The 11548-nt window shown below is 33.0% G+C and overlaps 1 protein-coding gene across 1 annotated transcript; it reads right to left on the reverse strand.

The window, feature by feature from the left end:
- Positions 1-324: 324 nt before the first annotated feature.
- On the reverse strand, positions 325-6291 carry LOC132186886 (GABA transporter 1). Its single transcript, XM_059601000.2, has 7 exons — positions 6005-6291; positions 4860-5090; positions 4438-4535; positions 2943-3129; positions 2681-2811; positions 1744-1977; positions 325-805 (listed from the first exon to the last, which is right to left on the reverse strand). The coding sequence occupies exons 1-7, from the start codon at positions 6117-6119 to the stop codon at positions 425-427; spliced, it is 1377 nt and encodes a 458-aa protein (XP_059456983.2). The 5' UTR covers positions 6120-6291; the 3' UTR covers positions 325-424.
- Positions 6292-11548: the final 5257 nt, after the last annotated feature.

The following is an 11548-nucleotide window of genomic DNA, read 5'->3' on the forward strand; positions in this document are numbered from 1 at the left end:
CGAATTTTTAATTTCTTTCGATTACTCTCTTCTATCAGGATTTGTTGCTAATTTTTTGTCAAAATGTCAAAAATACCCCTTTTATTTATAAAAAAAATCAACGCCCAAATCTTTGTAATTTTTTTTATTTTTTATAATAAAACAATATGGGTATTCTGAAAATTTTGACAATTTTAATGAAAAATTCTAACGAAATGTGGTAATTAAAAGTTCAATATATTTATTGAGAATTTTTGAACTTTGGAGTTATTTTCAAACTGTGTAAAAGTTCAAAGAGCCTTTTATTTTTTATTTTTTAGTTAAGGATGAATAAAACATACCAACTTAACCGAAAATGCTGAGAGAACGCTAGATAGCATTTCTCTAAAACATTCCAAACCTTGAAATTAATGCCCATCAACTGTTAAACATATATGATATATTTTTATATGTTTGCAAACAAACGATATGCTTTGGCATCAAGAACGGTTTGTCGAACCGATGCCACTGCTCCGACCGCTGATAACACCGAGGATGCTGCTGCTATCAATGTGTTCGCCCAGAAAACAAGGCTACGCTTTGAGGGCTTGAAGGTGACATTGTAGAAAACCATTGGGAAAATAAGATCTAGGGGAATGAATCCAAATGCCCCCAAAATTGCCATGATATCTCCAAAGAAAGGTAGCATGGCAGCAAAAAGTGTGCCTACAATCACGGATATTGACCGGAAAAACAACCTCGGCACAACGTTGCGGGTGGAAAATTGGTCCTGTTTGGGGTCTGCAAATAACTTTTCGAAAACTTCGTTTGTTGGTTGCAAGTATACCTGCAGTATAATCAGTGTAATATATTCAAGACCACACACACACACACACACACACACATACACACACACACACACACAGATATATATATATATATATATATAAAACATAGAGAAATGATTCATGTTAATATTTTAATATATAAACTATTAGATTTATGTACTCATATGAACTCTATACAAATTTAATGGTAGATTCATTCATTAACTATGGAGATGGTTAAAGATAATTGAAAAATGAATGAATTATATCATTTCTCTATATAATGCTTTAGTGAAAATGGTTGGCAACTTTTTATAAGACGTGTCAATTCGACACGAACCCAACACGAAATTAGTGAATTAAGGTTAAGAGGTTTGATTTGTTTAATTAAATGTGAATTATTAATTAAGTCTTCTACATATGACTTGACAAGACTTGATAAGGATATAAATTCTTTATGATTTGATTATCCTAAATCAAGAAATTTAGATTATTTGATTATCTTAAATTAAGGATTTAATTACCCGATTTGTTTGTATTTGAAATTATTCAAATCTATTTAAAGCTCTATAAATAGACGTATGTTATACTTAAGTGAAATAATCAAGGAAAAGATGTAGCGGAAATGTTATTAAAGTTTCGAGGAACCACCTTAATTATTTTTGTCTTTCATCTCTTTGATTTGTCATGAAAATCTATACTGAACCCAATTCTCCCAGCCTCAAATACAAAATTAGTAGGTTAGAGAGAATGAGTCTGACCTGTTTAATCAAATGGGTCGGATTATAGTTGACCTATATAATATTATATTCTACCTTAACATGACTCGAACCAACATATGAACAGAAATTGTCACGCCTAAGTAAAAGAAGGGGAAACAAGCCTCCATGATGCCTTGTCATAGAGAGCCTGTAACCTTTAGGAATTGTTAGGCTATATAGTGATTAGTTGGACTTACCACTGTGACAGCCGATATTTGGATTACAGTGAACACATTGGTCATCAAGAGAAACCAAGTTGGCAGCAAAGGCTTTTGATTACCCATAAAATTGGCAAGAATTGTCCCCATAGCTTGATTGCCAAATGTCCAATACCCAGAGATTGCGACGCTGAAAAAAGTTGTGAATATAACAGCGTAGCAGACACATAAACCTTTGAACATCTTGCCTTTGACTGGAGGAGCTATAGTTGCCTGCAAATGACACAAATCTATGTCAATTTTTGTTTCAAATACTTTTGTCTTTTTTAAGGACCAAAGGGTACATCACAATTTTCTAGTAGTTTGGACAATATTGCTTCAATTGAAAGTTTAAGAAGAACATTGCAAATTGTAAATTGTCTATAGTTCCATGAGATATGTGTATATACGTACTTTAAAATTTGGAGATTTAAGGCTCAGTTTGTTTCGTCGTAAAGTATTTTCTAGAATTTTTTTTCTTTGTAATTTCTGGTATTTGGTGCGGTCGAAAATAATAATCAAACTATAAATATTTCCTGTTTTTACAAAAAACGCTTCTTTAATTTTGAAATATGATTTTTGTTTTTAAATTTTGTTAACTATTTTCTGAGTTTAAATTTCTCTTTTTTAAACCGCTCAACCAAAGGTTGTTGTAAGTCGTCAACAGTTTTATGTCGTCAATTATTTTCCGTGAAAACGAAATGCCGAAACATATTTTCTAAGAACTCATTTTCTTTTTGAAAAATGATTTCGTTAATAATTTTTTCCGAATGAAAACATTTCACTTCGAAACAAACGAAGCCTTAAAGTTTGTTGATCATAGGTGAAACCCAAGAGAGAGAAAGAATGATAAGATAGAATTTCCTTTCTCTTTCCAATTTTTCTATTTTGAACCATTTTTCTTAGCAACAAAATGAGAGTAGTGGCTCAACTATACCTGTATTTCAGGAACAATTCCACAGGCATATGTGGTAACAATGATTGAAACAGCATTAACAGCACCAAAAACACGATTCTCTTGGGAGCCATTTAGGGAATAGTCCCTGTTGGGAGCATTCTTGGAAAATCCTGTCAAGGAAGTGTATGTATAATATATATATATATATATATATATATATATATATATGTGATTTTTTTTTATCTATATATTATCCCAAAGAAATGTTTTACATATATACATTGTTGGTTTGAAGTCTTACCGACGTATATTGAACCGGCTGTGACGCAAGCACTGTAAGCAAGAGCGAGGAAAAGAGAGACAAGATTGATATGCCTGAGGGAGTGGAAGGATGGAATTTGGGCCAGGAAGAGCATTAGAACTCCGAAGATGATGGTAAACTCGTAAAGCTTCATTGTCCCATTTGGATTTGAAAGCAAGTAGATGAACTGCCAAAAAGAGAGTCTAAAAGTTAGAAAAGCTTTGTGCAAATTGGCTAGCCTTGTGGGATTTATTCTCTTATGATCATTTTCACTTTCAAGTTTATAGTCCCAATGGAGTAATTTTTGTCAAAATGTATATAGAATATATTAAGAGAAAGAGAGAGAGAGCGGAAGCAGAGAGATGATCGAGAAGACAGATGGTCCCGGTATTTGACAACTTGGGTTGGGTAAATCTTAATGTCGACCAAAGGACATGTTGGCCGTGGTTGTGTTCTACCCCCAAAAGGTTTAATCGAAATTATGATTAGAGCTCTTTAGAATAATTTATATGGATTAGTATCACTAGTATGCAACCAATATGAGATTTAGAATTCATAAACTCTTTTATAATTTGCCCACTTAATTAATATATATCTATGATAATTCGATTTAGCCAATATCTCATACTCAAATTACTCATATTTTCGTTAGAACCAGTGCCACAATGCAATGCCTCTGTGGCACATTGTGTTACTTAGCTGATTCTGATACCATATATAGGTTAGTGACATGTGCATTATACCTAAAATAAAATAAAAATATATTATTCAACGTTATAATTAAAATTTCTTACAATTGCTTATAAACCTTACTTCCACCTAGTAATTAAGTAGCTAATGAAACTTATCACTCATGTAAAGCCTTCACAAATTACAATCCATCTACCTAATGTGAGATTTAACACATATCCATAATAATTTAGCATATTATAATCCCCCTCGCTCAAATCATTGTCGTCCTCGTTAAAGCTCATCTTGCACTACAATGCTCTAATGCAATATGGCAATGCTAAGTTGATTTTGATACCATTTTAAATACCTCAGAAAGTATTAATTATATCTACACTATACCCTAAAATACTTATTTAATTAAGCCGCAATCAAAACATCTTAGAATATTATATATATTTTCCTCTTCTCAAATTCCTGACTCATTTGTTAAAGTCCATGTTATGTTACAATGCTCTACTACCATATTACCATATAGTAGTTGCCCTATGGAAATAAAATCGTCCTTTTTTTAAAAAAAAAAATTTTATTATGGTATCCTAGTTTCATTTATGGCCTGAAACAGTACCTTGTACAAGAAACTTCTGATTGAGTCATTAAATTCGTTTAAATAAGTGGTGATTTTGATTAATAAAAATTGAAAGAAGAATCGATTGTCCCCTGCTCCAATAAGGAATTAAAGTGTATATATAAAATTAATTCGGAGAATTGTTTGATATGGATGAAAGGGCTTAATAAATAGAAAAATGGGTACAACTGAACTGACCTTAAGGCTCTGGCCTCCTAGAAGAACACCAGCAATGACTGCCCCATAGCATATCCCAAATTGAAGTGGGCCAACAACATACTTCCCCCATCGTGGTCCTTCCAATACAAGTTTGAATCAGACAAAAGTTTCACATATTTATATATAAACTACCCTTCAATTTGTAATGTTACTTCAAACTTTCAGTGTACATTATCAATATAATTCTTTTATATATTGTAATATAATTTGTAATGTTACCGTTTTTTTACTTTATTAAAAATATGACAGAAAATTGGTCATGTGCACATGTGACCCAAAAAAGAAAATACCCCTTGAAATCCTTGGGATTCATATTTTGAACCTTAGAAATTGTAGAGAATTTGTAACAAATTAGAAAGAAATGAGTGGAGTGGAGTGTGGAGAGTGTAGAGATTACCCACCTAAAATGTCTCTAGCCATGTCCCGAAACCGAAGTTGGCGGTGGCCAAGCTGTGCATGGTGCTCCAAAACCAGAGAGAGAAGATTGTAGGAATAGAAGGTGAGCAAACCTGGAAGGATGAGGGAAACAACTCCCCCAACCCACCCTTGCAAGCGCACCGCGAAGGGAAGACTCAGAAGCGACGGAGCCACGATTGATGTCGTCAAATGGTACCCACAGTGCACCCATGACCCTAATCACCTCAAATTTACACAAACTCATCTCAGAGTGGTTCATAATTTAGAACTAACCATTAATCAAATTAAGAACAATACAGAATGAAGCTTGAAAGTTTTGGAAAGGGTTTTGCAATCATAACTTCAAATCATTAAAATTTGCAATGCCGGTAGCCCATGTTTCAGCCTCTTTATAATTCCACTCATTTGTTAGGATTTTTGGTTAAAGCTAACCGATAATGTCAAAATGACTAAAATACCCTTTTTAATTTTTTTTTTTTTTAAAAAAAAGAAAAAAAATTTTGTTAGACCCATGACTAAAAGTGGGTTGCGAGTAGGGTTGATAGTTTTTTACACAACTTAAAAATTCAACACGAACACAATGTGAACTTAAATGGTTAGGGTTGAGGAGTCTTGTCAGTTTAATTAAATAGATCGGGTTAGAGTTGACCTATATAATCTTATACTCATACAGCCACATAACCCGACACGAGAACAAAAATTGCCACCCTAACTAGTCGCAAGGCCATTAATTAGGTTTTTTTTCTTTCTTTTAAATTTTTTTTTTTTTAGAAATAATTTTGTATTTTTATTAATTATAGAGAGATATAAGATACATTTTTCTGGTTAGCTATTTGATTTAACGCAAAAACTTAACAATAAGGGTGAAAATAAAAGGGACTAAAACTTGAGATATCGACGTAGCAGATTTTGGTAATTCAAGATTATAGTTGCAAAACTGTAAAAGCGTTTCTTGAGTGAGTGAAGTTTCTCCGAAAGTTTTATGTAGACTTATCATAACAGAAACAGAGGAAAACAATTGTCATCAACCATTTCTCCACTATTACAACATAAAATAATCAACTGGCGAAAGTTTTAATTCCTACCATGGTGGTGAAGTTGGGAGGAAAATGAAAAATAACTCACTAACCTCTGGATTTGAGTACAAACAAAGCTCCGGCATCAAGCTCTTTTGGAGGGTGAAGAGCAGCATCTTCCTTCCCAGTTGTGGATTCTTTGATGGAGTTTGGAGCCACAGCTGACATCTCTCTCCTCCTCCTCTCCAAGAGCTATGAAATCTAGTAATTTAAATTAATAACTTCTAATTTGAAGCCATCCCCTGTTAATCTGCTGCTTTTTGCCCATTTGCATCTGTTTGACTAATCAATAATCAGCCACACAAAATCAATAGGATGAATGGGTGATCTTCTGTGTCTCTTTGAATGTGTGCTCGGGCATATGTATACCTTTATAATCAATGAATAGACATGTTCTTAAATTTAAGGAAAGGGACAAAACAAAAAATAAAGTACTTGGACCAGCGACCAGTCAAGCATGGCTGCATGTGGTTGCTTTAGCTGGCTATGATTCTATGCCATGAAACGCTAAAGTCTCAAAATAATGGAAAGCTACTTTGGACTTTGCTAGAAAAAAAATTAAGCCTCATGCAAGACGGCAAAATTGACATACAAATTTGGTTTATTGGTTGACTTAAATATACATGAAAGGTAAGTAAATGGTATAAAAGGCCGCACAAGAGAACTACGAAATAGCTTAATCGGTTAGAGACTACGCTTCTTGAAGTGAAAGTTACTAGTTCAAATTCTCATTCATTTTTCCTTGATTGGAGAAGAAATTATCTTGTTATGGATTGTTGTATTTCTGCAGCTCTAGCTGGAGATTTGTATTATGGTTACTCATACCTTAAGTGGAGAGTATCAATTTATTTGAATCATTCTCATAAGGTTTATCTCCCAATTACCTACCTGAATTACAACAATTTGAATTCTTTATAAGATGGAAGTTATTATGGTTGTCATTAGAATTAGAGACTAATTACTTTCTTCTAGAAAGGGCATAGGCATGCATTTTTAAGGATGGATCCATACCATTTTCCCTCATTTTTTTTTTTTAAAAAAAAAAAGAAAAAAGAAAAGAAAAGAAAAAAGGTATGGATACATAATGGTATTGTCAATTTCAAAAGTTAAGAATGAAGCGAGTGATACATTTTGCAATGAAGAATTATTTTCACTGACATATCATCCTAATTGTATAATAGCCTATTAAATAACATTATATATCAAATTTATAGCATGCATAATTATGGGTGACAATTCATGTTTGTGTGTTGGGTTTGAGTCATGCGGAAGCATGGATATAAAGATAAACTGACTCAGTTAATTAAACGGGTCAGATTCTTTAATCCTAACTTTTTTAATTTCGTGTTGAATTTGTGTCGAATTCGTAAGTCATGTCAAAAATTGACAGCCTTATGTGTAATGATATTAATGCTTAAAATGTTTCAGTCCTGTTGTGTGATGGAAACAGTTGTGGCTTCATCATCCCATTTGGAGGCATTGACAATGTTTTGATAGTTTGGGGAGGAGGGACATTGTCATAATTGAAAGTTTGGGGGGAGGAAGTATTGTCAATTGTGTGGTAGTTTAAGTGGGGTATGTGGACTTTATCGTCTTTACCCAATATTTAACTAAAAAATGAATAAATTATAAAGTTGAAGTTTGAATTCATAACCTCAGTTCCGATAGTATATTAAATCACTATCTTTTTTAACACTTCCCTTCAAGTGTGAATTTAAATTCCATACAACAAGTGGGATTTAACATTTGATATATTTAACTAAAACGAAGAATAAATTATGAAGTTAATGATCGAATTTATAACTTCTATTCTACCATATTAAATTACTATTTATTTTTAAAAATGATCTTAATAAAAAAAGAAAGAAAGTAAATTTACCCATTTAAATTAATATTCTTAAAAAAAATAAAATAAAAATTATGGGAAACCCAAATATCATGTTTAGATTTATTATGTAAATGCTTATGCGATTTGACAGCAAAATTTCAACCCTAGAATGGTAGTCTTGGTAGACGCAAACAAACTTTTTAGTATTTTAAGAAAATTGTAATGATCACATCTACGATTGAATCCTTTGTTGGAACATTGATTAATAAACTTAAATGAAGATTAAACACAAATTCATTATGAATTACTCTGCAACCATTTCCACGATTCATTTTCTTGTTCATGCTTTTCCTAGTGTCTATGCTGTTTATGACCGGATTTCAAAGCCTGGTTTCGGGTCAATTGGTCTTTGAACAATAATATAATGGGTTTCTCTTTAAAAGGCAGGAAGTTGAAAGAAGTACACCAAATGTTCGAGAAATTGCCTGATAGAGTTGTATGTGCCTGAGGAGGTCTCAAATCTGAACTTTCCTGTTAATTCTCAAAATTCTGAAATCTGGAATTTGCCTGATTATAAATAAGAGCATGTTGATTATATATTTACAAAAATCTAATTGAGAAACTTTTTTCATTTGCACGTAATATTCTATTGTTAATCTAATTATTTACTTATCACAATGTACAGCTGAATAGTTTAGAGTTATCACTTGTCATTCAATGTAAAACACATATACAGTACATGAACATCATCTTCAAGTGTAATTATATATTTGAATGAAATTTCTCTGTGGGTTAAGAAAACCAAAATAGCTTTTCCAAAGTTTTTATTGACCTCCAATTATTGTGTAATGTTATTTTAGCATATTTTGATTTCCATTTATTGTTTGTTAATAAAAGAAATATAGTTTTATACACAGAGAACGGATAGCATTACGTGTGATTCCTCCCAAACAAATTGAATTAATTGAAATTGATCTTCGGATTTGATATTGACAGCGCAAACAAGAAGATCTGTTGCTGTGATTTCACAAATGAACAATTAGACTTCATCAACTTCCTATTCCCATCATGCTCACCAAAGATTGAGTTGATCTAATAAGATCAATAAATAGACTTGTGAAAAATTGGAGTACATATATCAAAGCAAAGTTCATAGATAAGACCAATTATAAGCTAGGAGAAAACATAATAATCAGAAACAAAAACAACAAAAAGGACATGGAATGCAGCCATAATACCTCACGGCTGGCCAACTCCATCCTCCTCCCACTCCAACTCCATCTTTTCCCACCTCATCAAACTCGTGTAGGGAAAAACTTGGAACAATCCTTCATCCCAGCGAGGTTATTCACATGAATTTGAAGAACGAACTTCTTTGTATGGGTTAACAGATTGTACAACACCAGCTGCTGCTCTGCATTTTGCATAAACAACTCTTGGTTTCTCCAAAAAACTAAGGGCCTTTCCGGTTAGTCTAGTAAGAGTGGAATATTAATATTAATGCAACTACTCCACGACTCTATCACACCAATTTCAGACAAAACTCATATAACTAAACATGGACGACTCCCGTTTGCGCTTTCTTGAGGGAAACCCACTATAGCAACAAACTCATTTAGAGCTTGTTTGAAATTGCGTTTGAAAGACTTAAAAGTGCTTTTAATACTCAAAAGTCTATTTGAAGAAAAAAAATACTAGTAAAAAAATTAAAAGTATTTTTAAGAATCTAAAAAGCAAAAAAAAATAGCAAAAATACACTTTTAATAAAAGTTCTTTTTGACTTAAAAGTTATATTTCTCGAATATAATCTCAAACATGTTCTTAATGTACATTAAGATTAACCGAGGAGTAATCAGAAAAATGCGACCCATCTAGAAGTGGTGTGGTTCGGAACAACCCGTCGCTGAAGTCGAAAGCAACAATGTCTCCATCAACAACAATTTCCTCATTAACATAACGTTCACGCTTATTGGCCACCATCCACCAGAGAAAAAACCCCATCTGACGCAGTGGTAGGAAATTAAATTATAGGAGACCTTTGCACTAGCTACTATATATGTATAGGAATGACAGGATATCGATAGATCAGAAGAGAGGGACGAATATTTGCCTACTGAGTTGTGTTTGACAATGAGGGTGAGAGGGAGAGAATGACGGGGGTTTTGGAAATGAAATCAGGATTTCCTATGGGGTGATTCCAAGTTTCACAGCCAGCTTTAATTCCTGTAGCCCCTGGTTGATCTCGTCAGAACCACAGACGGAGAGGTGAGGGAGGAGAGGGAGGCATTCAAAGTGGAGGTCATGAGCGGCGAAGGCAACGCTGGCGGTGAAGTACCTGAACATCAAGGAAATGTTTTCCTTTCTAAGGTATGTTCCTGACGATTTGGTGGCGAGAATCCTGTCAAGGATGGCACCAAAATCCCTAATTCGATTTACGTCCCACTCCAAAACTTGGAATCGCCGCATAGGAAATCCTGATTTCATTTCCGAAAACCTCCTCAATTTCTCCATTCTCACAGCCACCCAGAATCCCCCTTCATTCTCTCCCTCTCATCCTCATTGTCAAACACAACTCAGTAGACAACCCTTGGTTGGAATTATAATCGTCACTCTCTTCTGATTTGTCAACCTTGTCTCCTATGGATATCCCGTCATTCCTGCTGGATATAGTGGATAGTTGCAAAGGATAGGCAACGTAATGTCAAAACTGGATAACTCATATAAAATTGTCATTTTGAATAGCACTCCTAAAAATAATCATTGTCATGTCATTGTATTTCAATTTTATAACAGTTTACTAAATAACATTAAATATAAAATAATATTATTTAATAGGTTATCATACTATTGAGATGACTTGCCATTGAAAATAAGTCTTTAGATTTTTTTTTTTAAAAAAAGGTCTTTAGATCATCAACGGCTTGCAAAAAAAAAAATCAAGCATTAATTTTCAATGTCACATCATCTCCGCCGTCATATAGCAGTCTATTAAATAACATTAAATTTAAAGTAATACTATTTAAGAGATTGTTATGTGACGGTGTACAATTGAAATTATTTGACAGTAAAAATCATCCTTTGGTTGACTGCTGTATAACAATAAATTTTTTACAAGGGCTTCTAAAAAAGTAAAGTCAATGGTTAATTTTTGATTGGAACTTAACACAAAATTAAAGAGTTATGGTTGATGAGTTTGAGTTGTTTAATTAAATGAGTTGGGTTTTTGTTAACTTATATAGTATTATACACATGGTTAATGATAAACAATTTTTAACATGACTTATGAACTTAACACGAACCCAATACAAAATTAAACGATTATTGTTGAGGGGTTTGATCCATTTAATTAAAAGAGTTAGGTTATAATTGATTCGTATAATTTTATAGTAATATCTCGATATAACTCAAACCTAATTATTTGCGAACACAAATTGCCACCCCTACCTTATATATGACCACTCATAATCTAAATCCATATATGAAATATCCCTTACCTTAATCTTAACTTTGCTTAAAAAAAAAAAAAAAAAAAAAAAAAAAAAAACTTTGCTTATTAATCAATCTAAGGTAATGGATTCCAGCTCCCAATGACACATGGTCCGAAGAATTTTAAAATCATTTCAAATTCATTTTGGGCCTTAGAACAAGCCCCACTCCAGATACCCAAGTGTGGAAGCCCGAGATATCTAAAAATCCACTTCGAAATGACTATGATACCCTTATGCTTATTTCAAAATATCCATCCTGCCGCTGGTGCACAAAAGACCTG

This window comes from Corylus avellana, chromosome 2 (assembly GCF_965113065.1).
Source record: "Corylus avellana chromosome 2, dhCorAvel1.hap1.2, whole genome shotgun sequence".
NCBI lineage: Eukaryota > Viridiplantae > Streptophyta > Magnoliopsida > Fagales > Betulaceae > Corylus > Corylus avellana.

Excerpts from the sequence above, each read along its gene's own strand:
- LOC132186886 (XM_059601000.2), bottom strand. The coding sequence starts at position 6,119 with ATGTCAGCTGTGGCTCCAAACTCCATCAAAGAATCCACAACTGGGAAG. Across the intron at positions 2,812-2,942 it reads AGCCGGTTCAATATACGTCG|GATTTTCCAAGAATGCTCCC; the intron begins GTAAGACTTCAA and ends CTTCCTTGACAG. Across the intron at positions 806-1,743 it reads AAATATCGGCTGTCACAGTG|GTATACTTGCAACCAACAAA; the intron begins GTAAGTCCAACT and ends ATTATACTGCAG.